The sequence below is a fragment of the Cavia porcellus genome, unplaced genomic scaffold (assembly GCF_034190915.1).
Source record: "Cavia porcellus strain 051 isolate PalLab524CR breed Dunkin Hartley unplaced genomic scaffold, mCavPor4.1 scaffold_25, whole genome shotgun sequence".
NCBI classification, from domain to species: Eukaryota; Metazoa; Chordata; class Mammalia; order Rodentia; family Caviidae; genus Cavia; species Cavia porcellus.
In genome coordinates this window covers 11741977-11767832 of record NW_026947508.1, presented here as the reverse complement: position 1 = coordinate 11767832, position 25856 = coordinate 11741977, and the positions used below count along the sequence as shown (strand labels likewise).

At 59.7% G+C, this 25856-nt stretch overlaps 3 protein-coding genes across 15 annotated transcripts; 1 reads left to right on the top strand and 2 right to left on the bottom strand.

Moving 5' to 3' along the window:
- Positions 1-190: 190 nt before the first annotated feature.
- Clcnkb (chloride voltage-gated channel Kb) lies at positions 191-18783 on the bottom strand. Of its 13 annotated transcripts, none has more exons than XM_013154030.3 (22): positions 18486-18783; positions 13087-13203; positions 11763-12048; positions 9817-9922; positions 9026-9154; positions 8350-8478; positions 7818-7957; positions 7493-7570; positions 7339-7417; positions 6483-6608; positions 6210-6294; positions 6026-6127; positions 5813-5897; positions 5433-5606; positions 4974-5043; positions 4747-4857; positions 4302-4515; positions 3572-3705; positions 1783-1871; positions 1600-1683; positions 829-915; positions 191-596 (listed from the first exon to the last, which is right to left on the bottom strand). In XM_013154030.3, exons 3-22 carry the CDS (start codon positions 11781-11783, stop codon positions 549-551), a joined length of 2091 nt encoding a protein of 696 aa, XP_013009484.1. In that variant the 5' UTR covers positions 11784-12048; positions 13087-13203; positions 18486-18783; the 3' UTR covers positions 191-548. The 13 variants fall into 13 exon arrangements, with proteins under 13 accessions (XP_013009484.1, XP_063091639.1, XP_063091643.1 ...); XM_063235569.1 differs by having other exon boundaries at positions 11763-12025; XM_063235573.1 differs by lacking the exon at positions 13087-13203 and adding an exon at positions 10342-11581 and having other exon boundaries at positions 11700-12025.
- Hspb7 (heat shock protein family B (small) member 7) lies at positions 14944-18010 on the top strand. The gene is made up of 3 exons (XM_003471392.5): positions 14944-15218; positions 15603-15736; positions 16609-18010. The coding sequence occupies exons 1-3, from the start codon at positions 15035-15037 to the stop codon at positions 16786-16788; spliced, it is 498 nt and encodes a 165-aa protein (XP_003471440.1). The 5' UTR covers positions 14944-15034; the 3' UTR covers positions 16789-18010.
- A 4237-nt stretch (positions 18784-23020) lies between the features above and the next one.
- On the bottom strand, positions 23021-25385 carry Srarp (steroid receptor associated and regulated protein). Its single transcript, XM_003471393.5, has 2 exons — positions 25238-25385; positions 23021-23610 (listed from the first exon to the last, which is right to left on the bottom strand). The coding sequence occupies exons 1-2, from the start codon at positions 25308-25310 to the stop codon at positions 23192-23194; spliced, it is 492 nt and encodes a 163-aa protein (XP_003471441.1). The 5' UTR covers positions 25311-25385; the 3' UTR covers positions 23021-23191.
- Positions 25386-25856: the final 471 nt, after the last annotated feature.

Here is a 25856-nt window from a genome sequence, read left to right as displayed (position 1 = left end):
GGCCTGGTCTCTGCTAGGGCAGGGGTGTCCTCCAGCCCTTGGGCAAGGGAACAGCATGGGGCAAAGACATGCAGCTTCTCCCAGGTGGGAGAGAACCCCGGGGCTGCCCAAGGCTCGTGCACCCTGAGGTGCCATTCCTCGGGACCCATTTATCAGCCTGCCAAGGAACGGACAGGAGGAGGCCGGGGAGGGCAGGGAGCTGAGGGCAGAGGAGGCCAGCAGGCAGCTCCAGGAACCGCTTTATTCTCCGGAGTTGGGGTGGGAGTCTGCCCCGCCAGGGGGCGCCAGAGTCCGCCCTCGTCGCCCGTAGTGTGGTTTGAGGACCCCACATTGAGCTCCCTCCCCCCCCCCCCCCGCTGTCACCAGTTGTCTGCCCAAGAGAGCTTTGTCACTCGAGGCAGTCGCTGTTGTCCCCCCCACCATGGGACCCAGTGACACAGGGACTGTGGGGGCTTCTCGGGGCCAGGCTGGAGCTGGGCTGGGTGGAGGGGAAGAGGCAGGGGCTGTCGCTAGGGCCACCAGGTGTCCGTCTGTCTTGCCAGGCCGGCTCACTTCGGGGCTGGGGGGTTTGTCAGGTTGGAAATGGCCTTCTTCAGCTGCAGCACAGAGAGGGGTGCGTGAGGAAGGGGGGGGGGATGGGGACGGCCGTCCTGGAAGCCCAGAGAACCGCTGCAGGCGACAGGAGCAGCTGGGCTCAGAGACACGGTGGGCCACGAAGTGGGGCTCATCAGAGTCCTGGAAAGTCCCCAAACTTTGAAAGGGAAGAAGCAGCCCCCCCCCACACACACACACCTCCTCTGCTCTGGCCCACCCTGGAGACCCTGGTACCTCCACCCAGGACACGAAGCCCACAGCTCTGCCCCGCGACGTCACGAAGAGCGCCTGGAGGTTCAACAGCTCGAACAGGTTGTGCGCCTGGCAGGGGAGGTGAGGAGGAGAAGCTGGAGCGCAGGGTGCGCCCCTTTGGGGGGCCGCAGGAGGAAAGACGGGGACACGGCCTGCGAGGTCTACTGTGGCCGCTAGGGGCCGCCAGAGTCCACTCAAGGAGCAGGGCGGGGAGTCAGGTGGGAAGACCGTTTCCAGCCTCAGCTCCAAGAAGGGGGCATCCTCGGTCCGGGCCTCTCGGGCCATGCTCTGCCTTGAGGGCCTAAGTAATTAACCCAAAACCACACCCAGAGAATGTGGGGGACGACGGAAAACTGAAATCCACAGGTCCTTTGATGCAACACTTTTTTGGGGAAAAGGGAGTCTGAAACCAGAGTCCAAAACCACTGAGCTACCCTCCTGCCCATTTTATTTATTTTGAGACAGGGTCTCACTAAATGGCTTGAACATGTGGTCCTCCTGCCTCAGCCTCCTGAGTAGCTAGGGTTATAGGTGTGCACCTCCATGCCCGGCTGATGTGATGCTCTGAACCACTGTCTCTCACCCAGTGGCTTGTTTCCTGAGCCCTCGCTTCCTTAGTCTCCCAGCATCACAACCTCGGCAGGGAGGGGCCCCAGGTGCCCACCCTTGGGTGAAGAGACAGCACCCCTGGGGGCGGAGAAGCTGGAGCTCAAGTCTCCCCTCCACCTAGGCCACCGGGTCTGCTGTGCTTACCTGGTGCAGGGTGGTGTCAGGGGACAGCTGCAGGGTCACTGGCTCAATGGGGCAGCCCTCAGCCAGGATATCCTGAAGATGCCGCTGGAGACAGAAAGGGACAATGGGGTCCCGGGCCAGCCTTTCCCTCCTCTCCCCAGGCTGCCCTCCAAGCCACCCCCTCCAGCCCTGTCCAGGACCCACCTGTTGCCCCAGAGCCCAGGAAGGTGGCGGAGCCAGGAGGGCCTGCAGCAGCTGGGCCCTGCGCACCGTGCCCACTAGGATCTGAGACTCTGGTAGGTGGCGAGGGAGAGGGGGTTATGGAGGTGGAACTCACTCCCCACAGTGTGCCCGGCACAAGGCTCAGCTCCCGTCCAGGAGGAAAACTGTGGTCTGTTATAACCCTTCTCACCCATCTTACAGGACAGCAAACTGAGGCACGAGGACAGTCACTAGCTGTCCTGCTCAAGGTCACTCAGCCTCGGTTGAAGAGTGTGGCGGGTGAGGATGCCTCCTGGTCCCCACCGAGATCCCTATGTTACAGGGCCTCTCAATAGGAGCTGCAGACGTTGGCATGGAGACACCAGGGCATTACCTGCTTCTCATAGGACAGGAGGCTCAGCGTCCAGCTCAGGGTGATGAGGGAGTGAACGCTGCCCAGAGGCCGCGGGGCTCTGAGGCCTTCCTGCCCCGGCTCTCACTAGCCCTGGGGTAGTGGGGGTAGTGGGGGTTTGAAGGGCCACCTTGGTTCCTTTGCTTTCTGTCCAGCAAAGTAAAAACTTGGGGGCTGGGCTGGGGTGCGCCTCTGTCTCGGTCTCCTTGGAGAGCACTTGCCCGGCACACAGGAGGCCCCAGGTTCTACCGTGCAGCTGAGAGCTCGGGGTCCCCGCACCCCTGCTCGCTCCTGTCCTAAACAAAGCTGTTTACTCCTGGGTGCCGGGACCTCTGTGCTCCCTGTGGCTCCAGTGTAGAAGAAAACTTCGTCTTTGGCTGGGGATTTAGCTCAGCGGCATAAGTACTTGCTTTGCAAGCAGGTGGTCATGAGTTCGATCCCCGGTACCGATAAAAATGAAAAAGACAAAAAAAAACAAAAAAAAAAACAAAAAAAACAACTTTGTCTTTGAGGTCAACGCCTTGTTTTAGGAGGTGAAGCCCCTGGGGTCACCCACGTGCCAAGTCCATGTCGCCTGCTCTGCTGCATGGAGCACCAGCCCTGGGGCGAGGGCCTCTGGCCACTCTGGCCAGTGTGGATGGGCCACAAGTGCTCATGTTCCTCCAAGGGTGGTTACAGGGACAACCTGTGTGGTTGTGCAGGTCCCTCACTGCGCCAGATGCTGACCCAAAGGGCAAGTGGGGACCCAAATCCAGGCATGCTACAGTTGCCATGTGTGTGCCTCATCTCATTTGCCCCAAGGGGTCCGGTGGGCTGGCAGTAACCCCGACAGGGCTGCTTAGATCCGCCCTTGAGATTTAGCTTATGCATCTTTTTCACCCCCTTGTACTGGGTGTTGAACCCAGGGCCTTTGCACCGAGCTGCATACCCAGCCCTAAATATATACATATGTATATATATTTATATATTTTTTGAGAGTGAGTGTCACTAAGTTTCTAAGTTGCCAGGGCTGAACTTGAACTTGCCACCCTCCTGCCTCAGCCTCCCAGAGTGCTGGGATTACAGGTGTGTGCCAGTGCACCCAGCTGCCCTTGTCTGGTAACCACAGCCACCATTCATTTATGGTTCAAAAGATGCTGTCGTCATGGCAACAGGAGGACAAGGGCCTGGGGAAGCTGCTCCCAAGCCCCCCCCCCCGGCCCGCCCCCAAGGGTGGCTCTTGTGTCCATGTCAGTGATGGGGCGACAGAAGCTCAGAGAAGCAAAAGGATTTGTCCAGTGCCACAGCTAAGCCGGGGCCCAGACTCAAACCCACACACGTGCCCTGCTCCTCCCTGTTGGCCCTGCCCCTGTCCCCAGCCCCTGTCCTCCTGCCGGCTACCTGTGCTCTCCACCAGCGGGTACTCGGCCACCTCTGTGGAGGTCACGACCTTGATAACCTCCTGCAGCGGTGCGTCCCTGGCCAGCGTGGTGATGGAGCTGGTCATGAAGTGCCCCACGTTCACCAGGTGGGAGCTGCGGGCAGAGGGTGCTCCTGTCAGGTCCCCAGAGTCTCTAGGGAGCTTGGCTGGGAAGAGGCCTGAGACTCCTCACGGAGGGCCCAGGCCTGCACCTGAGCCTCCCAGACCCCCCCAGCCTAGCTCTTTTGCTTTGATTTATCCCATCAGCCCTCTGGAAAAACTCCACAGGGAGACAAGTTACACAGCAAAGTCAAACCAACTCTGAAGTCTAGAAACCTCTGGCTGGGCACCCCCATCTGACAGATAGGGAAACTGAGGTTTGGAGATGAACCTTTAACCAGAGCTCTCAGAGCCTCCAGACCCTGCCTCTCTGTGGATAGGAGCTGTTGGGTCCCGTGTGGTCCAGGGAAAGCATGGGGGCCCCCATTCTGGCTCTGCCCCCCACTTCCCACATGCAGTAAGGGCAGGGAGGGAAGCCCCCATCCAAAGCTGGTGCTGGCTCTGTGCTGTGCACTGAGCTGGACCATGCAGGGCCCTGGGGGACACAGGGACCAGAGGACACCATGGCCAAGGTTAGCGACCAGGGCATTTTCTTTTGGGGACCCCCAGCCCCCTCTGGGTTCCACCCTGCCCCCTGCAGCAGCTCCTCACTTGATGTAGCGACCCCGAATCCAGGGCAGGAAGGGCAGCTTCTTGACGATGATGGTGCCATCGTAGAAGGAGGGCTGGCAGCTCTGGGCGATGGCGTTGGCCGCCAGCACGCACATCAGCACGGGCAGCCCGTGCACCATCTGGCCGGTCATCTCGAAGGCCAGCAGCGCCGTGGAGATGGAGTGGGTTACGGCCCCCGAGAAGGCCGCCGCCCCTGGGGGAATGGAGGTGAGGGCTGGGCAGGCAGCACGGGCCAGGAAGCACTGCTGGGCTCCGCTGGGCATGGTGACCAGAGGACAGACAAATGCCAAGAGGGATCTCGGCTCAGGGAGGCACCAGTTCCATGAACCAGGGGACAGATACCCCTCTGTGCCCTATGGAGCCTCCAGCCGACTCTCCAGGTATGGCACACACCCGACCACCCGGCCAGCAGCCCTGAACTCACCAGCCAGGGCGTAGCTCCCTGGCATGATGGGGTTGACGACGCCTCCAGCCACGATGCCCTCCGGGAAGGCGACAGACAGGGCCTCCCCCAAGAGGCGCCCGATGGCAGCTCCTGATCACAGACTCGGGATGAAGGGCCAGGCCTCTGTCCCGGGGGAGGTAGACCAGGAGCCATGGGCCCACCCCTGCACCCCGGAACCTCTCAGACCCTCAGCACCCTGGGCTCACCGTAGACGAATATGGGGAAGAAGTACCCAGCAGGTATGGGGATTGTGGTGGCCAGAATCAGCATCCAGAACTGGGCAGGCAGAGGGCAGAGGGCAGAGGTTAGAGACAACAGTGCCTACCCCATTTTATTATTTTTATTTTTATCTTTCTAAGGTTGTTTTGTTTTGGGCACAGGGTCTCACTATGCAGTTCAGGCTGGCCTTGAACTCACTATGTAACCACAGCTGGCCTCAAACTTGTGGGAACTCTCCTGCCTCAGCCTCCCCAGTGCTCAGATTAGGCATGTACCACCACTCCTGGATAACTCATTTCAAAGATCATGAATCTGGGGCTCCAGGAACTGAAGCCACTTGTCTGAGACCTCGATAGGCAGGGACCAGACCACGCAGTGTGGGCAGAAGGGCCAGGCCAGGTTCCATGCTCAAGGAGGCAACCCACCCGCTGGCGCTGGAGACCCACCTTCATGAGCAGGAAGAAGGCCAGCGTCCCGAAGATGGTGAACTCCGGCTGGTACCACTCAAGCCACAGGTTCTTGGGGTCAAGCTCCGTAGGCCAGGACGGGGACGAGTTGCGGGTGGCCAGAGCCCATGAGTTGTTGTCGAGCAGTGAGTTCAAGTACTGGCCCATGGACAGCTGGAGCAGGGCAGGTGGCTGGAGCGGGGCAGATGGCCGCCTCCCACCCCACCCCACCTCCAACCCAGCTGGGGACCTCCCAGAGCCACAGCATCCTCAGCTGTCAAGGGACGCAAAGGCCTCTCCCTTAGAGGGTGTTCTGGGCACTGAGGTGATGTAAAAGGAGGCAAGGGATGGGGTCCTGCTCCCACCGTGCCCCCGCTTACCCGAGAGGCTAAGAAGCGGCCCACGCCGGGCGGGTAGGTGAGGGAGGCCAGCACCAGGGCCGCCAGGGCTGAGTACAGTGGTTTGCTGGGGGCAGGGAGGGGACGTGAGCGCCTCCTCCTCCCCACCGCCTGGACCAGAAATGAGGATCCCTGTCTGATCCCTCCCGGGGGGCTCAGAGGGGGATGGGGCTCAGCTGGGGCCCCCCTGCGCACCTGGTGGCCAGCAGTTTGGAGGTGAACCGGTTGCTCCTGACGAAGCCCAGGAAGAAGCGCTGACAGAACAGGTAGGCGCAGCTCATAACGCCGCAGATGCCCCTGGGCACAGCACGGGTGGGGGTCAGGCCGGGTGAGGCCCGAGGAGCCCCCACCCCAGCCGGCCCTCAGGGACCCCGCTCACCCCAGAAGCACAAAAAAGAAGATTTCGGGCAGGTCGAAGGGCACCTCCACGCGGAAGCTCGTCTTGTAGAGGACAGTGATGGTCTCTGGGGGCAGGAGGGGCCCGAGGGTCCGAGGCTGGGCAGGGACCCCAAATACCCCTGGCGTTCAAGGCCCCCCACGGTCCAGCCCTACCCTCCGGCCCTGCAGGCTGGGAGTCAGGAGGCAGGAGCAGGGAAGGGGAGGGGGACAGATGGGGACGGAGGGGAGGGGAATCGGGGAGGGGAGGCCTCACCCTCTTCGCTGTTGAAGACGGACAGCAGGCGAAACATGAAAGCCCCGCAGGTGGCCGCGAAGAAGCCCCTCCAGTAATCCCAGACGGAGAAGTGGGAGGACATGACCTCGATGCTGACCAGGACACCTGCAGGGACACTGAGTCAGGAGGCCCCCCCGCCGTGTCACCCTCTCCCTGGCCTTTACTGAGCAGCTGTCCTGGGGACTGGATGGCCAGGGCCACCTATCCTGCTGGTCCTGAAGTGGGGGCGCCCATGGCCTGAGCCCCAAGCAAGGGGAACCCCAACCTTTTTTTTTTTTTTCAGTCCTAAGGATTGAATCCAGGGCCTTCAATCTGAGCTACATCCCCGGACCTTTTAACACATTTTCTACTTTTTTTTTTTTTTATCGGTACCGGGGATGGAACTCATGACCACGTGCTTGCAAGGCAGGCGCTTATGCCACTGAGCTAAATCCCCAGCCCCCATTTTCCACTTTTGAGACAAGGTCTCACTAAGTCACCGGGTGGCCCATGCTGGACTTGAGTTTTCAGTCCTCCTGCCTCTGCCTCCCACAGTGCTGGATGACAGGTGTGCACCACCTCGGTGGCTGTTAAGGACCTGTGCTGAGGAAACCAGGCTCAGAGAAGTGGGCTCAGGGGCCACAGTCACACAGTGGGAACTAGATCTCAAAGTCACATCTGCCTAGTGTCCTCCCGAAGACACCTGCCCCCCTGCACCCCGCTCTGGGCAGGACTACAGCAGGAACTGGTCCCGGGCCCTCTGCTGAGTACAGGAGTGGCCGGTCAGCCCCAAGGCAGAGAGGCCAGGGCCATGTGGAGCCCTGGGGGTTCAGGGGCGAGGAGAGGGGTGTCTCACCGCTGAAGGGGGCTGAGAAGACAGTGGCCACCCCCACTGCGGCTGCCGCCACCAACATTTCATTTTGTTTGCTCTTGTTCTGGGGAGACAGGGCCTGGGCTCAGAGGCAGCCCCTCCCTCCTCCCCCATCCTTCCGGGGTCCCGAGCCCCTCACCTCCGGCTCCCTGATGGTCTTGATCCGCACGCGGCCCATGTAGGCAGCCATCATTGCACAAATGTGCACGAAGGGACCCTGGGGGATGAGATGTGGGCACAGGGCATGGGGCAAGGGCCCCAGGGCGGGGGAACTGGGCCCCGATTTTTCCTTCTCCTTTTTCTCCTCCTCCTGAGATCCAGCATGGCCTCCCCATCACACCCTTGTCCACTGCCATCCTCCCAAACTCCAGGGCCCCCCTGAGATGGCTGCTGTCACATGGGGGACCCGGTCTGTCTTCCCACTGCTCTTGGAGGGCAGGAGGCTGGGTGGGTCGAGTCCGTACCACTTTGCCCAGGAAGATGGTGCTGCTGCTGGCCAGCGTGCAGGACAGACCCACCACTTTGGCCCCGAAGTTCTTGATGTCCAGGTAGTCTTCCAAAACCACCCCCGACAAGATGGTCTTCAGCTCGGGGATCCCGGAGCCTGGAGGGGGGTGAGGACCAGGCCAAGGTAGAGGGTTGCCGTCCAGGTCTGGTTGAGTCTCCCTGCCCTCCGAGGTTAGGATTCATATTCCCATTTTGCAGAAAAGCAGGCGGAGGCCCAGAGGGGCTCTCGGGCTGTCTGTGTTCTTCTAGCTGGGCCTCCCAGGGTGGGGCGTCAGGGCCCAGGACCGACTCCATCTGAGTCCATCCCCACCCCCACACACAGAAAGGCAGAGCCCATGGCAACCCGGGACTCCACATGCAGGCTTCCTGCAGCATGATGGCAGATGGAGGCACAGTGTCCTGAGCCTGCCTCTCCCTGTTGCTCCCAGTGCACGGCCAGCGGGGACCACAGCGCCAAGCTCACAGGCAGGGGCACGGCTGCGAACTCACCTCCAGAGAAGGGCGTGATGCTCTGGGAGAAGCCGGAGGAGAAGGACACGAGGGCCACCGGGTACACGACCCAGGATAGGAACCGGAGCAGGTGGCTGTCCCCGATCTCCCGGTACAGCCAGTTGTGTGCTGAGGACGGTGGGGTGTCAGGGTGAGCGTCCCCGAAGCCTTCAGAGCCCCCGGGGCCAGAGGCTGTGGTGCCCATGTAGGCCCCAAGCAGGGGCAGGAGGAGGATACTGCTTCACCACTTCCTAGCGGAGGGACCTGGCAAGTGACTCAGTCTCTCTGAGCCTCTGTTTTCCCATCTGGTGAATGGGTCAGTGACAATACCTCCCTCGAAGAGTCACTGTAGACCACAGGAGACAGCTGTGCATGGTCTCAGTGACAGCTGTCATTATGGGAGCTGAGCCTCTGGAGAAATTGAGGCCCCCCACCCCCAGCCTTGCAGCACCTCCTCCAGGTGGCCTTAGGGTGGCAGCACTCAGGTGAGAAAAGCATGAGGTGGTGGAGGCCCAGAGAGGGGCAGACGCCTAGGGCCACACAGCCAGGCAGAAGCTGGGAGCAGACTGAGCCCTCTTTTACCCCTGATGCACCTGGTGGCCCATCCGGCATCCCCAGGACATGTGCAGGTCCCCCAGCCCAGGGTAGAGAGCGTGTGGGTGCCCGGGACTGTTACCTAGGAGCATGCGCTCCACCACGAAGTTCATGGCATAGCTGATCAGCGCCATGAGCACCCCGAGGGCCGTCAGGAAGTACCAGTCCTCGCCCACGCGGAACAGCATCCGCTTCAGCCACTCCAGGACACCTGCACAGGACGTTGGGCCACAGTCCCGCAGGCCGCAGGAGTGGTGAAGGTTGGGCACAGCAGGCATCGGGCCCGCTGCTCCTACCACGGCCTTCTGACCCACACTGGGCACTGGGGGGCAGAAGCTGGAGTGTGGGTCAGGCAGCCGTGGCTGTCACAGGCCTCTTGGGGCTTCCACTTAGCATGCGGGTCACCCCAGGGCCTGGTACCAGTCTCCCAGGCCTTCAACAATGCCCCAGCCCGGCCTGGAAGCTCACAGAGCCCCTTTCTGTGGCCTCTGCCTCCTCTGTCCCCTGGCTAACGGACATTCTCCAAGAGCAGTGAACTTGGGCCCCAGAAACAGGTCCCAACCCGAGGCTCCCAGCCACCTGCTGGCCCTTGGGACCCCTCCTGGCACACAGGGTGAGGGAAGTGGGCTGGGTAGAGGGGAACACAGCGGCCAGGCCCGGACTCTACCTCCCAAGAGCAGAAGGCAGGTGCTTGGCACAGGTGACCAGGCCAGTGGGCAGCCAGACTGCCCCTTTCCTTCCCTGCCACCCAGAGGATCTGGGCAGTGGTTGTGGGGACACAAGGAAGGAAGACAGAAGGGTGCTGCTCTTGGGCTTGGGGTGGGGCCCTGAAGGGCAGGCCGGGGCAGTGGGTGGAGGGGACCCAGCTCTCACCTTGGACGCCTCGGCGGATGCTGGGACACCGGCCCCAGAGCTCATGGAGGGTCACCGGGTTCCCCGGGGACCCCTCACGCAGCCCCACCAGCTCCTCCATTGGGTGCTGCTGAGTGGAGAGACAGACAGACCCCTGCTGACCCAGCCTTTGCTGTCCTCTACCTTCTGAACAGACAGGAGAGGCCAAGTGTGCGCGTGTGGGCCCGTGTGTTAAGTGCGAGATGGGGGCTTCCAGGGGCCAAGGTGCCCCTTACTCTCCAGCAGCAGAGAAGGCACAGGCAGGACCAGGACCCTCAGCCCTCTGGTCAAAGTCCTTGTTCCCACCCTCCCGGGACACTGGGCTGTGTCCTGGTGTGGTCCCTTTGTCCATGGCCAGCCTTGCTCCCCACCCTATCTCTGAGCACCCCCACCTCAGGCTGCAAGACTCAGGGAAACCCCAACCCTGAATCCCGGTCTGAGGTCACAGCCCCCAGCCCTCCGCCCACCTGGCCTGGCAGGTCCCCTCCGAGTGCACGCAGGCCTCACCTGTCGGCTGCCCTGCCCCTGGGCCTCCTCAGCAGAGCCTTTCCCCACAGCCCACAGCCCCAGCACCTGGACAGGTGTGCTTGTGTGTGTTTTTGCTGCCAATCAACGCCCGCCCTGCCCTCATGGCCATTAAGAATGTCCTTGACAAACCAGCCGGGACCGCTCAGGCCAACTGAGCCCTGCAGGCACAGCTGCCAAGGGATGCAAGGTTGGGGGGAGGGAGAGGGTGTCCCACACACACACCAGAGCTCGAAGAGCGGGGCACCCAGCCCTGCTGCAGGCTCCCACAACACTCTTGGAGACCCAGAGCTGGAGGCTGGAGCAGGATGGTCCAGACTCAGCCTCCCTGAGTGCCAGGGACAGTTGTTGGCCCTCCTCAGACACTCAAAGTGCTCCCAGAGATCCAGGCAGGCAATAGCATTAGCTTGTTTTAAAGAAATGGCATTGCACAGGCATCATGGTGCTCAACTGTGATTGCCACCATCTGGGAGGCTGAGACAGGGAGATCACAAGTTTAAGCCCAATCTAAGCGATTTGGCAACTTAGAGAGACCCAATATTAAAATAATAAGAATAGATGGGGGATGTAGCTCCTGCATTCTCTCCCCAGCACTGCAAAAAAAGAAGCAAGCACTGCAGAAATCTAAGGCTTATTTCCCAAGAGCACAGAGGCCGGCTGGGTGCCATGGCTCATGCCTGTAACTGCAGATTCTTCAGAGGCTGAGACAAGGGGACTACCGGAGGCCAGAAGTTTCAGGACAGCCTGGACAACGGAGCAAGACTCAATCTCAAAAGCATCAGCAACAGCACGCTGTGGTGGCACATGTCTGTAATCTCGGTACTTGGTGGGCTGAGGCAGGAGGACTGCTGGGAGCTTGAGGCCAGCTTGGGCTACCTACTGAGTTCAAGGCCATCCTGAATTAAAGCAAGACCCTGTTTCAAAAAACCCTGTTTAGTGGCACACACCTGTAATCCAAGCACTGAGGAGGCTGAGGCAGGAGGATTACTGTGAGTTTAAGACCAGCCTGGGCTACATAATGAACTCAAGGTCAGCCTGAACTACTTAGTGAGACCCTGTCTCAAAAAAAAAAAAAAAAAAAAAAAAAGAATAAGAAAAAAACTATAAACATCGTCACCCCTGCTGGCTCGGTGGTACACACCTGTCACCCCAGCACTCTAGGAGGCTGAGGCAGGATTGCAAGTTCAAGTCCAACCTGAGTAACTTAGTGACTGTTGAGACCCTGTCTCAAAATAGAAATAAAAGAGTTAGGGATATAGCCAGCGTGAAGGACTAGCTTTCTATCCTCAGTATGCCACACCCACGCAACATTTCTTAAAAAAAGTAAATAAAACACCCACATCAGCCAACAACAAAAACCCAGGTCCCAGAGGCCCAGGGCAGAGCCAGGATCCCGCCCTCACACTCAGCCCCAGGCTCCTCATCTTGTTCACGGATAGGGAGGGGGCTGAGGGTAAAGGTCTCCAGAGGCAGGTGAGGAACAGGATTTGATCTTCATGTCCGGACACTCCTGTCAGCCAATTGCGTCTGGAATCGAGTCATCCGCCGGGGCCTCTGGACCACTCGCAGACCTCATCTCACTGCGGGGAGGACACGAACTCGGAGCGGTGTGTGAGTCTCATGGGCCAGGAGCCCTCATCTGCAGCGTGGCTCATCATCCGCCCACCTGTAAGGATTGGCAGTGTCACCCTTTTGCGGATGACAAATGGAGAGTCAGAGAGGCGCCAGTCACTTATCCAAGGTCACACAGCAGAGGCTCAGCTCAGACCCAGAGTGAGTGGCTCTTTCCCTATCAGACACTGCCCGGGACCTGGAGGTTTCAGCAGAACAAGGATCTATTTTTGGAAGATTTGCAAAAGAGACCAGGGACAACCATCGCCTGCCTCGGACAAGTGACCTCCCAGAAAACCACGCTGAGTCCCCAGGGGTTTGGGAAAACCCGAGACCCTGAGCTGCCTCTGGCGCCGGGAGCCTGGCCAAGTGAGCTCACAGCAGAGCAGAGGCATCGATGCTTGTGCCTGGGAGGGGGCTCAAGGGCACACCCCGGCCTGTGCCTGCTGTGTTGACAGCCCAAACACCCGTGCCTGCTCTCGGGCAGCTGCGTGGCAATCCCACAGCCACCTGCTCGCATCTGCACCCTCACTCTCTGGTCTCGAGTGGATACCCCCCACTTCTCTTGAAGCTTCATGAAACACTGGGCACCTGGGGAGGTGGCTCAGGACAAGGAGAGCAGGCCTGAAGCTCCTGCACCACCCAGAGCCTCAGCTCCCTCTTCTGTCCAGTGAGGAGAGCATGGGAGTGGGGTCTGCCTCTGCCTCGCTCATCCACCTGCCCAGGCCTCAGCAGTGTCCAGTGCATCACAGGTGTCCCTGCCACTGGGCTCTGAGCAGACCACAGGTGGTGGAATCCTTCTCAGAGGCCAGGAGGAATCTCAGGGCATCGCACTAGTGAGAGGCGCCACAGGCTGGGATGCTTTCTGAACTCAAGGGCATGGGTTTTGTTTCGATTTTTAGTAGTATAAGGGATTTAGTGTAGGGTTTTACACTGACCTACATCCTTAGCCCTTTCTTAATTTAGAGACAAGGACTCACTAAATCGCTCAGCTGCTCAGGCTGGGCTCAAAGGTCGCAGTCCTCCTGACTCGGCCTCCCAGACCATTGGGACCGCAGGTGTGCACCACTGCGCCCCTCCCCCCAAGGACTGGATCATCGCTGAAGCAACCCCTACCTCTGTGGTCTTGAGGAAAAGCCATGGCCAGAGTCAGGGAAAGGGCCGTGATGACCTTTGGAGGTCCCTCTGGTCACCAGAGCCAGAAGGTTCCGCATTTACGTGGATGACGCCTGCCTGGCATGGGGACAGGAGGGAGGAGGAATGGTGGGCGGGGGTGGGAAAGGGATCCAGGTCCAGGAAGAGTGACTCAGGCCCTCGGGCACCATGACAGAGCGTCTGCATTTAGCCTCTGGCTCCTGTCCCCGGGTGGCCAGTGGCCCCCACCACTTTCCCCCTGGCCTCTGCATTGTCACCTCCCAGCAGCCCCTTGCTGAGACTCAGGGATACAGGCAGGACCCTCTGTGTGGAGTGACACTCCTGCTCCAGCCAGCACCCTGGCCCCCCTGTGCCCTGCCTTTCCCCCTCCCATACCATGGGCCCCTGTGGCAGCCCCACAGGGAGCCCCCAGAAATAGAGCTCCAGACGGGGTTCATGGGAGCTGCAGAATAAGGGAGGAGCCCCTCCTAGCAAGGGGAGCCAGAACTCCTAACTGTTCTTTGCAAACAGTGCCAGAGGAGCAGTCTCCTACACATAAGAACATTAGCCAGGTGTGGTGGCGCATATCTGTAATCCCAGCACTCTGGGAGGCTGAGGCAGGAGGGTGGCAAATTGGAGCCAAGCCTGAGCAATTTAGGGACTTGGTGAAACCCTGCCTCAAAATAAAAACTAAATAAAGAGCTGGGGATTTGGCTCAGTGTGAAGGCCCTGGGTCTAAGTCCTAGTAACACACATACCCACACCCCCCCCCCACACACACACACCCTGCCAGGTGCTGGGCATGGCAAAGGACTCTGCTATAAGCACCTGGAGGGCTTCAAGAGATGGCAGCAAACGGAGGGGAGGGGACCTAGGGCTTGTGCTGCTCTGAGAAAGAAGAGCAGGATCTGGGAGGAGAGCCCCAAGCTGCAACCTGGACGGACAGACAGCCGCCCCCCAGCTGAGCCTCCCCAGCTCTGCCCTGATTCCGAAAGACCTCAGTCCCTGCTCCTCGGAACAGCAGGTGGGCAGGAGGTAGGGCTATCTTCCATCTCCACAGGTGTACGTTCTAGAAGAAACCTGCATCTGACGGTCTGGGTTGGAATTCCAGCTCTTTTTGCACAAAGCCCGGCCCACCCCTTGGGTTCTCTTTGTTTTCCTGTCTATAAAATGGACCTAGCATCCTACTGTGAGTGGGGGGTGGGGAGGTTTGAAGGGGACCATCCTGCAAAGGGGAGCCTATGCCCAGTGGCACCCGGAAGCCAGAGCTAGGGTACCTGTTTCCACCTTGAGGCTGAGGTCAAGCAGACAGGCGCTGGGAAGCGGACCTGTGGGATCTCTAAAGCCAGTGACCTAAGTACCTGCCCCGTCGAGTCGGAGCCCAGCCCTAGCCCTGCCTCTGGCTGCCAGCTCACTTCTCTTGCCCCCTAAGTGTTCCAAGGGCAGGAATCCTGGCAGGGGGACGGCTGCTCATTGCCCCCCACGGGTGGGTGGTCCTCAGCTCCTGGAAGTCTGCCAAGAGGTCCTGCACCCACCCTGCCCTCAGGGAGTTTGCAGTCTACCAGAGCACAAGGCCCATCCCAAGCGAGCCCTTAGACTGATGGGGCAGACACCAAACCTAAGAAGTCCTGGGACAGTACCAGCCCCCAGCAAGGGGACAGGACCCAGCTCCCTGGCCGTGGGATGCGGAGGCCCTTGGGGCTGGAGCCATGGCCCTGGAATGCCAGGCGGTGAAGATTTCCAGCCCCCTCCGGAGCGTGAAGAGGCCTAAATTTAGCGAATAGACAAGAGGCTGGCCCTGCGCCCAGGGACAGTCGGCCCTTATAAAGCGCGGGCCGTCAGGGCCCAGCAGGCTCCGCCACAGCCCTGCACCCACACCCTTCTCCTGCCTGCCCCTGCCCGCGTGGACAGGGCCCAGCGCTGCCCGTGGATGAGCCACCGGACATCCTCCTCCTTCAGAGCGGAGAGAAGCTTCCACTCCTCCTCCTCCTCTTCCTCCTCATCCTCCTGTGCCCTCCCGCCCCAGGACCCCCCCATGGAGAAGGCCCTCAACCTCTTTTCCGAGGACTTTGGCAGCTTCATGCGGCCCCACTCGGAGCCCCTGACCTTCCCAGGCAAGTGTGAGGCTCTGGGGGCAGGGGACTCACAGAGGTTGGGGACAGCCAGTCCAGGGCATCAGCCAGGGTACCATGCTTGCCACAGCCAGGAACAGGTGCCACATAGCCTGCAGCCACCTGTGGCCACTGCAACAGATGTGGTCATGAACACAGGTGGGCCCCAGGGTGTCCCCACCCAGGCCTGGCAACTGCAGCCAGGTCTGCTGGCACCATGGCACGGGTAAGGTGGGCACTGTGGGGCTGGGGCTGCCGTAGGCTGATGTCATCAGGGTACACGGGAAGGGCTGGCTCTGAGAGGACGAGGCAGTGGCAGGGCTCAGGAGCCATATCCCTCCCCTAGACGGGTACAGACATCCAGGTTCACAGCTGCCCTCCCCACAGCCCGCCCCGCAGGACCCGGCAACATCAAGACCCTCGGAGATGCCTACGAGTTTGCTGTGGACGTCAGAGACTTCTCCCCTGAGGACATCATTGTCACCACCTCCAACAACCACATCGAGGTTCGGGCAGAGAAGGTGAGCCAGGCCCAGCCCCATGTCTCCCCTCCACCCCTTTCCTCCACCCTTGGTCCTCTCCTCCCATCCCCTACCCATCCCCAGCAGTGTCCCTTCCCCATCTGAACTCCTCCAGGCAAACTGGGGGACGGTGGCCCCCATGCCTCTCTCCTCCCCAAGGTGTCCAGACATGGAGCACAGGAGCCCACAGCAGCTGAGGGACCCTGGGGCATGGGCTGAGGGGACACCAGAGCTAACATCCAGGTTGGGGAAAGGGGAGTGAGGGGCAGTGGTGGAGTGAGGCTAGGTCCGCCGGCAGAGGTTGGTGGGCAGCTGGAGAGGTGGAGGACTCCCTGGGCAGCGGCGGGCAGCTGTCCCCACATGCCACCCCTCCAGCTCTTCCACTGGGAGCTAGAGGCCCAGACCCCATCCTGGGAGCCCCAGATTGTGAGTAGAGATGCAAAGCTGGGGTTGCAGTGCCCCCTCCACCCACGGATCTCAGGGCCACAGGTCACTGAGCCTGAGCCCCTAAAAGGCCTTGCAGCCTCTGCATGGCCAGAGGCTGTGCCCAGGCAGACAGGAAAGCAACTCTGGGTCAGCCAGCCAGCTGTGGCTGGGAGGAGATGTGACCAAGCCTTCCTGCTCCTCCCCAGAGCTTGTGAAGCTGGAAGGGAGCCCCTGCCAGGGGGCGTGAGGCAGCACGTGCCCTCTGCCACCCCGACGGTGACTCAGCCACCGCAGACTGCGCCGGACACTGTGTGCTGGCAGAGCTGTGGGGGCGGGGCAGGTGGCCTGGCCCAGCGGTGGGCCTGCATGTGCTTGAGTGTCCAGGAGCCCGGGCTTTCAGTGCTCAGGCCTGGGGACAGCCTACACTGACCCATCTCCCTCCCCAGCTGGCGGCTGATGGCACGATCATGAACACCTTTGCACACAAGTGCCAGCTGCCGGAGGATGTGGACCCAACCTCGGTGACCTCGGCCTTGCGGGAGGATGGCAGCCTCACCATCCGGGCACGGCGTCACCCACATACGGAGCACGTTCAGCAGACCTTCAGGACAGAGATCAAAATCTGAGACCCTCGGCTGCTGCCCTGTCCACCCTCCCGCCTCCCTCACCGGCCTCCCCAGAGCCTGCAGAGCCCTGGATGATGCCCCCTGCCCAGGACATTTCAGCTCCCAAAGCCCTTAGGCCCCAGGTGGGCATCACCCCCAAGCTAGAGTCCTCCACTCCTCCTATGGAAGGCTGGCGTGGCCCCTGTATTCCAAATATGGCGTCTCTCAATTTGGAATTGAGGGGCTGGGTAGGGACAGCAAGGTCCTAAAGACCCACTTTGAGGAAGGGGTTGGGGACAGGCAGGGGCTCTGGATAAAAGCTCTGCAGGACAGACAGACGGGAATCCTTTGATCTGTGGAGTTTCTCAAGGGGGGGAGCCAGGCACTGGGGATTCCCCGGTGAAGCGGAGCAGGTCAGGCTGAGGGACGGTCACAGGCAATGTGCCTGTCCAGGTGGGACTGCCTGAGGGCCCGGGAGGCCAAGAGGGCCAGGTGGTGGACGCCTCCCCTGGCGGCTCCTGCAGCCCAGCCAGCTGTGCCAGCGCCTGGCTCCACACTCTGCTGGGAAGGGGTTTTTCCAATACAGCTGGTTCACTGCGGAAGGTTAAAATCTTGCTTCAGGCATGCTGGACCTGTCCTCCCCCAGGGCAAACCTGGGCTCCCAGGCCACTCCCTGCAGCCAGGGTCCCCTCCAGTGACCCCAGTTTCCTGTGACCCCCACCCCCACCCCACAGGCGCACCCGCCTGCCCCCCCTGCGCCCCCCCCAGGGCTGAGTATGGAGCTGACGCCCACACCCACGGTCCTCTGTGTACGCAGCATCACCACTGAAGCCAACTCGAAAAATGGATTCAGCCCCTCGATTTTTATCCATGGGGAAACTAAGTCCGCAGTGAACCCAGGACATCAGCCATTCTCAGCCCCACCTCTGAGGCCTAGGGGAGTCCCTTCGATCGGCACCTCAGGGGCTGGGGAGGGGGTTACAGAAAGAGCCCCCAGCCCAGTTCCCTCCTGGCCCCCATCTGTGGGACTGTGGCTCAGTCTTCCAGCAGGTGGGGAGGGGAAGGGAGGCTCACAGTCAGGCCCAGGGCGAGGTAGAGCCACATCTGTCCCTGCCTCCTGGCTGGTCAAACTGTCCACTGGCCTCTGACCCCTGCGGCTCTGGGGCACTTGGGGAGGGTGGGCGGGGCAGTGGGGGAGTGGGGCGCTGTAACCTGCACACACAATAAATGACAGTGTCACAGATTTCTGGAGGTCCCTGCCTGCAGTTCCCAAGCCCCAGTCGGAGGCAGCTGGGCTGGGGACCCAGGATAAAGAACCAAGGTAACGTGCTGCAGCCCTCTGGGGAATGTGGTGCCCCTGGGCCACCCCCTGCGCCCCTCACCCACCTGCGGAGTCCAGGACTGTCTCTGTGAGACCCTGTCTCCCAGCGGCCTGTCCCTGTCTTTTGTTCATTCTTTCATTCTGGAGACCCCTGTGCCCAGCACGTCCTGGGTGAAGGGGCACAGAGAGGCAGGGTGCCCGGGGCCCCTTCTGCTAGCCCATGGGGGCTCTGGGGCCCAGAGAGGCTGAGCAGCCGGCCTAAGGTCACACAGCTGGGCCGAGGGACTCTGGGGGTAACCTCACCCCACCCCTCTGCCCTCGGGAGATCCAGGACAAGCCCTCTGCCGCGGTCAGGAGCAGGGCAGCGAGGTGCGGTATTTCCGGCCTCCTGACTCACCCGTTCCGAGGCTATTTGCAGCCGGACACTCATCGCCCGCTGCGTGGAGGAAAGGGGCCGGTGGAGCTCCCTCCCCCTCCGGAGCCGAGGTCAGGTTCACCTTGACGCCCTACCCTGGAGGCTCCTCCCTCTGCCCGGCCAGCAAGGCTGGACCACCTCCTCCGGGCCCCAGCCCACCCCACCGCAGCGCACCGGGCTTGGGGAGCCAGGGCCAAGGTGACCCCCGCGGGGGGCGGGGCCGCGCTTTGTGTCCCGGTGCCCCCGCCCCTTCCCGGGCTAAATATAGGCCTGGCTGAGCAGGCACTGGACTTAGAGTAACCAAGGCCCCATTCATCCCGCCGGAGCGCCGGCCACACCCCCACTGCAAGCGACTCGGTTTCTGTGCAGCTCAGAAGGACAGGGGCTCAGAGAGGTCAAGTCACCGGCCCAAGGTCACCCAGCTTGGAAGCGGGATGGCTAGGATTTGAACCCCTGCTGGTGGCTCTGGCAGGCCTCTGTCCAGTCCACCCGGACCAGGATCAGTCTTTTCTTAACCCATCAGGGAGCACGCAGGTTTATCCACCCACTCCATTCCCGCAGCTCCCACTAGGACAAGGACCTCTCAGGTCTTGTAACTTCAGAGAGGGCCTGGATAGGTGGGCAAAGCTGGAAAGACAGAGGGCCACCCAGGGTCCCTCTCATTTAAAGGCATGGTCCAGGCCAAAAGGCTCCTCCTCCAGAAAGCCCTCCAGAACTATCAGCGAGCCAGCCCAGAGACATCCCCCTTCCCAAACTCTTCCTTCAAAAGCAACCCAAAGGCACATAAAGGGAGCTCACGCCTAAGGCTCCCCATCCCTCAAAGAGCCAGCCCAAGTGCCTCATGCTAGGATGCAGAGACTCAGGCCCAGAGAGGGCAGGAGCCTGGCTCAGGGTCACACAGCAAGCTGCACCTGCTGAACCTATGGCGGCCCCTGGGTCTTCTCCGAGGCGCAGGGGTGGAGAGAGGTGGGGGAGGGGTGAGTGAAGCTGAGCCCTGGTCGTCGGGGCTGGAAGCCCCGAGCTTTAGCTTCTTCCTCCCTGAGGTTGGCACTGCCATCTGGGCAGGGCATCTGGACAGGGCTGCCATCTGGGCAGGGCAAAGCGGTGTTCAAGGTGGTCACCTGGTCGTTGAGTTCTCATGGGCACCGTGCTGACAGCTTTGTGTGCAAGGAAGGTGGTCAGCTTTCCCACGCGCCCCAGCCAGAGATGGCCCAGGGCTTGGTGTGGGGGATTGGGCACGGGTGCCCCTGGGTGACCCGTGGTGTACACGGTCAGCACAGCCAGGTGGGCACCCTGGGAGCAGCCAGCACCTGGCAGCAGCCCCTGTCTCCTTTTCTTCTTCCTGTCCCCCGCCCCTTCCTCCTCTTTTTCCTGTGTGTGGTCCTGGAGGTTGAACCCCTAGCCCTTTCTCTGTGGCTTGAGACAGGGTCTCACTAAGTCAGTCTCAAACGCTCTACCTTCCTGCCTCAGCCTCCCAGAGTGCCAGGATTAGAGCACCCTGTCCAACCAGGGACAGCCTCCAGTGGGAGTGGGGGTGGGCGCTGTGAGGCTGGGGACCCAGGAGAGGGTGAGGTGTGAGCACCGCACACTTGCTCACCTGCACACTCATTCATACACACACTCATTTGCACCCTTGGCCACTCAGTGCCGGTGGACTCTGCCCTCAGTTCTGCATCCCTGTTGTCCTAGTGGACAGAGAGAAGCTCCCTGCGTAACTGCCTGTTTATCCCCATCTCAGCTCCGACCACTGGCTGTGTGACCCCTGCAGTCGCTTTACCTACCAAAGCCTGGTCTGTGCCTTTCTGATTCTTGTGCGAGGAGTCAGCACGTTGCCAGGCACCAGATGCATGCAGGGCAAGTGCTCCCTGTCACCACTGTCCCTTAGAGCACGTGGCCTCTACAGGCACTGCTTCTTTTTAAATTGCATTTTGAGCTGGGATCTTGCTGGGTAGCCCACGCTGGGCTCGAACTTGCAGAACGTGCCCGGTCGGGATTCCTGGTGTGGGTCACTGCCCCTTGGGAACCTTCTTCCCCCTCGTCCCCTCCTCGCCAGCCCTGCTTTCCTGTGGTTTCCCCACCTCTCAGACAGCACCTGTCTCTCCTCCTGCTTCTCTTTGTTAAAAGACAATTTAAAACAAACCAAAAATCGTCTCTCACACATTTATAAGGTGCATACATTAAAGAGTAATTACTGAGCTAAAATCAAACCATAAAATTAACCATCTTTTTTTTTTTTTTGTAGTCCTAGGGGTTGAACCTAGGGCCTCCCCACTGAGCTGCATCCCCAGCCCTGCATATAAAATTGACCAGCAGGGTGTGGTGACAGGCACCTCTAACCCAAGAAACCTGAGCGGCTGAGGCAGGAGGATCACAGGTTCAAGCCCAGCCTGAGCAACTTAGCAAGATCCTGTTTCAAAATAAAAAGTTAAAAGCTCTACGGAAGAGTGTTTACCCAGCCTGTGTGAGTTCCTGGGTTCAATCTCCGGCAGTGGACATTGGCAAAAATCTGGACCATAGAGGGCGCTCCTGATCCCTCCCAGAATTCTTACCAAGAAAGCACCGTAAATCCGTCAATATCACTACGGCTGGCCTAGGCACTCTCTTCTCAGGGTATGAATGAAGAAGTTTGGGTGGTGTCCGCATCACTGTGACCCCTGCCCTGTGGGGTCCCTGGTTCTCCCCGCCCAGGTCTGGATCCTGTGTCCTCCAGGTTGGTGATAGGGCGACACCTGCTGGTGGAGTACTAGATGTGCCTCCCTGTCCTTGAGGGTCTCTGCTCCCTGGGCAATCTGTCTCTGGCTCTTCTAGAGCAGCGACCTCAAGAATGAGCACAGGGCAGGGAGTTGGGTCAGCTTTCCGCATGGGCGTGTGCTGCCCGGATTCCAGCGGCACCCTGTCGAGTCCAAGCCTTCGTGCATGGTGTTTGAGCTGACTCACCTCCTCGGCTTCTCCGGCGCCTGTCTACTGTGTCCGCTCTACAGGGAGAGGAGCCAGAGAGGGAGAGGGGTCCTGCTCAGAGGCGGGCCTGGCCAGGACATCCTGGACTCATATCTGGCTGTCCCATCTCAGAGCAAAATCAGAAAGCTGCGCCCCATGCCCATACTCTCAGCACTCTGGGAGGCTGAGGCAGGAGAATTGCAAGTTTGAGCCCAACTTGGTCAACTTAATGAGGCCTGGTCTCAAAATCAAAAATGGGCTGGGGATGTAGCTCAATGCAGAGACCCTCGGTTCAATCCTTATTACTGCAAAAAACCCAAAGTAAACCCTTGTCATGCCTCCCAGGCCTCCTGTGATGTGGCTTCTGATTTCTGATTTCTGTTTTTTTTTTTTTTTTTAAGGGCAGCCGCGGGGAAACGTGACCCAGCCCGCCTGGAGGGTCCGGCCTCCCACTTTTCTGATTTCTTTAGTGTGCATCTGGGCACAGCTATCCTTCCCAGCTCCTTCGTGGCAAGGCCTTGTCTGTCTCATTCACTGACCTAGCCAGACTGTGGCCAGGGCCTGGCATACAGTGGGTGCCTAATAGATACTCAGTGATGAAACCTTAGCCCGTCCAGGACCACCTTGCTCCTTCCTGCACCCCAGCCGCTTCCCTTCGGTGACTCTGTGGCAGGCTACTGCCCCAGGAGCCCCATCTCTCCCTGGAGCTGGCTGGGGTCTCCCCTGTGTCTCCCACCTCTGTGCCACTCTCCCCTTCACGTTCATCTGAAGCTCAGGCAGCCATCACCTCCCTCCCTCGAGTCACCCAGGTGTGAGTCCAAGGCTGAGATGTGTCCGTTCTCTCGGGACCCCCTCTACCTAGAGGAGATGCTTCCAGGACAGGAGTCTGTGCACCCCACGGTGGGACCAAGAGCTTGGGCTCCCGGCTTGACTGATTTCTGACCTCCTGGCAGGCTGGGTGGCCTTGGATGCCCTCCTCAACCTCTCTGTCTCTGTTCCCAAACTGAGGTGGGTATGTCAACAGTGCTTCCCCCCATGGGTACTGCTGGCACACAGTGGTAGGCACCCAACTTACACCCCACACCAGTTATCTCCCTCCTGCCCTAGAGCATGAAGGTCCTGTGGGTTGGGGATCAAGCACCCCTTTTTCCCATTCATTTCCCATGTATGGGACATTGTGACCCTGATCTGCAGTAATAAGGAATAATCTCTTCCTTTGAACAAATATAAGCCTGTATCATTTCTGATCACCTCCCTGTTTTTTGAGACAGGTCTTGATATGTGAGACAGAACTCACATGAGTTCAGGCTGGCCTTGGACTCATGGTGGTCCTCCTGCCTCAGCCTCCTGAATGCTGGGGTGACAGGCCTGCGTCACAGCACCTGGCTACATCTCCCAATCAGTCGGCCACACCCCCTCCCAGTGTTCTGTGCGCTCCTGGCCCGCACTGTGATCTCCCCCGGGAAGAGATGCCATGTCATCTCTCAGAGCACCCTCTGGCCTCACCTGCTCACCAAGTCCTTCCCCAAAATCTCCTCCTTGTCACACTGGTCCCGTTTCCCACCTGCACATCACACATCCCTGTTTCAAGCCACCTTTATTTGGTTATTTGTTCCATCCTCCCATCCCAAGAATGTGAGCCCCCAGAAAACCACAGTGACAGCCCTAGCAGTGCTGTTCCCTGGGCTCAGGCAAGGCACGAAAGCCCCCCACCTGGCTGAGGAAGGGAGGCCAATCCTGGGCGCACAGGTCTAATCAGCCTGCCCACAGACACAGAAGGACAGGGCTTTGAGTGAGCCCTTGACGGCCCCCCAAGGTGAAGACGCCACAGCCCCAGCCCTCCAGGGGTTTCCCTTGGCTTTGGGAACCTCCTGGGGGCTGGACAGGCTGGTGGTGCGGGAAGGGCAGGGCGGCAGGGTGTCCTGGGCCCAGGCAGCGCATCTCCCCTCCAGGGAGATGCCCTGAGTGGTAGGGGGCTGGTTCTTCCCACAGAACACGATGTAGGTCTTCACTGATGGGGTGACGGGGCCCTGGCTGGGGCCTTGGCTGCGACTGGGAACTTGAGGTGGTGCTGGGGGTGCTGCCAGGGTGAGCTGCTTCCCACGGGTACAGTCAATGATGAAAGTCACATGTGCTGTGGGGAGGGTCTGAGGACGGGCTGGCTTCCCACCTAGAAGGAAGGAAAGGACTAGAGGTGTGTATTTGCACAGGGTGCACACTCACTCTGCAGTTTGTTCATTTTTTGATGATATGTAAAGATGACCCCAGGTGTGGTGGTGGACACCTGTAACACCAGCCCCTGGGAGGCTGAGGCAGGAGGATGGCTGAGTTGGAGGGCAGCCTAACTACACAGAGAGATGTAGATAGGACAGGTGGGGTTCTAAGGACATGATTTCGGTATGGCAGAGACCCAAGGATTTTTTTTTGTTGGTTTGGTTTGGTTTTGGTTGTTTGTTAGAGACAAGATCTTGTTATAGAGTTTGGGCTGGACTAAAACTCACTGTGTAGCCCAGGCTGACCTTGAACATACAGCGTCCTCCTGTCTCAGCCTTCCCCGTGCTGGGATTATGAGTTGTTTATATTTTTGTTTGGTTTCACAGTGCTGGGGATGAACTCAGAGTCTCAAGAATGCCAGCGGCAAGAGCTCTGCGAGGTACCGGGGATTGAACTCACCACTGCCTGCTTGCAGGGCAGGCCCTTATGCTGCTGAGCTAAATCCCCAGCCCCCTCCAGCCTCAGTTTTGATCCTGGTGTCTCCATTGCCAGCCATCAGCCTTCCAGACCTTTGTTTCCGAGCCCCTCCTCGGACTGCACAGCAGCTACCCAGGATCTGGTTAAAACACATCTGGGTGGGGCCTGAAATCCAGCTTTTCTTACAAGCTCCCAGGGGCTGCTCTGCCTGAGGTCCGAGGGGCATCTGGTGAGAGAGGATGACCTGCTGCGGATGAGGGAACCCAGACTCAGCTTGCACAAATGTTGGTGGTCTTCAAGGAGCACAATGGTCCTTGCCCTCCTGCATAATTTTTTTTTTCTTTTTTGGTAACAGGACTGCAGCCTAAGGCCCTGACTTTGAGCTCCATCCCCTGCCCTTTACTAACTTAATATATTGGGCTCCAATTTGTATTCCTCCTGCCTCAGCCTCCCAGAGTACTGGGATTACTGAAACCCGTCATCAAGCCCAAAACGCCCTCCTCTACAATCTCCTACACAGCCTTGAAGAATCCTACCTGCGTCTGGGTCACCTGCTCTGAGGATCCCTGCTGTGTACTAAGCCAAGCTGGCCACCACCCCACCCCCAGCTCAGAGTCCAGTCTTTAGGAGAAAAGTGAAGAAAACACTGGATCCCTTTATCAGGGGAGCGAGGACCAGAGCAGGGCTGTTTGAATCCAAAGACTTTTCAGCTGGGTGTCATGGCGCATGCCTGTACTCTCGGCACTTTGGGAGGCTGAGGCAAGAGGATCACAAATTAGACCCCAGCTTGGGCAATTTAGCAAAAGCCTGTCTAAACTACAAAAGGGCTGGGGTTGTAGTTTAGGGCCTAAGGCCCTGCATTCAATGCCCAGAACCCCTACCCTCCAAAAGAGTCACTTTCCAGGTCTCCAGCATGGTGTACCTGTCCTTGTAACCACATGCTCTGACTGTGACAGGAGCACAGGAGAAAGCCGACATGCTGGTAGTTTGCTTAATACCGGAAGTGAACGAAGCTCACTATGTTTGAGAAGTCAGCAGCCCCGAAATTGCATCTCCCACGGGACCCCAGCCAGCCACCTCCCCTCAGCCCCCCGAGCTCCTCTCACCCGAGATGGTCTCCTGGCCCAAGTTGTCACTGAGGGTGGCTCTCCAGTCCCTGGGGTCTTCCGAGGGGGCCATGCCTGGCTCTGGTAGGAGGAGACTGGTCCTCAGCCACCTCTTCCAGGATGTGGTTACTCTCGGGCCAGGACCAGACCGTTTATACTCACCGGATCCGGATCCGCTGAGTGAATTCCACCTTGAGCCACCGGAACTGGCCTGGGGCAGTCAGGGGATTGCTTTGATCCACACGGTTATGTCAACAGGATTATTGTTGCATTCAGGCGCAGGCTTCCTATAAACAGACACCAGTCCCTTCCCGGGCCAGCTGCTCCCTGACTGTCACAGTCCTGGAGAACCTCCTCCTCTGAAAGGCAAGGCCTGGTTTCTCAAAACTGCCTCCGTATCTGCGGTTTCATCAGCTTCTTTTGTTTGTCCCCTAAGAACTGAATGTCACTGGGGGAGGAGGTGCACAGCTGTGATCCTAGCACTCTGGGAGGCTGAGGCAGGATGATACACTCAGCCTGGGGCAATGTAGCAAGACCTTGGTTCAAAAAACAAAGGGCTGGGGATGTAGCTCAGAGCAAAGGCCCAGGGTTGGCTCCCCAGTACTGCATAAAAAAAGAA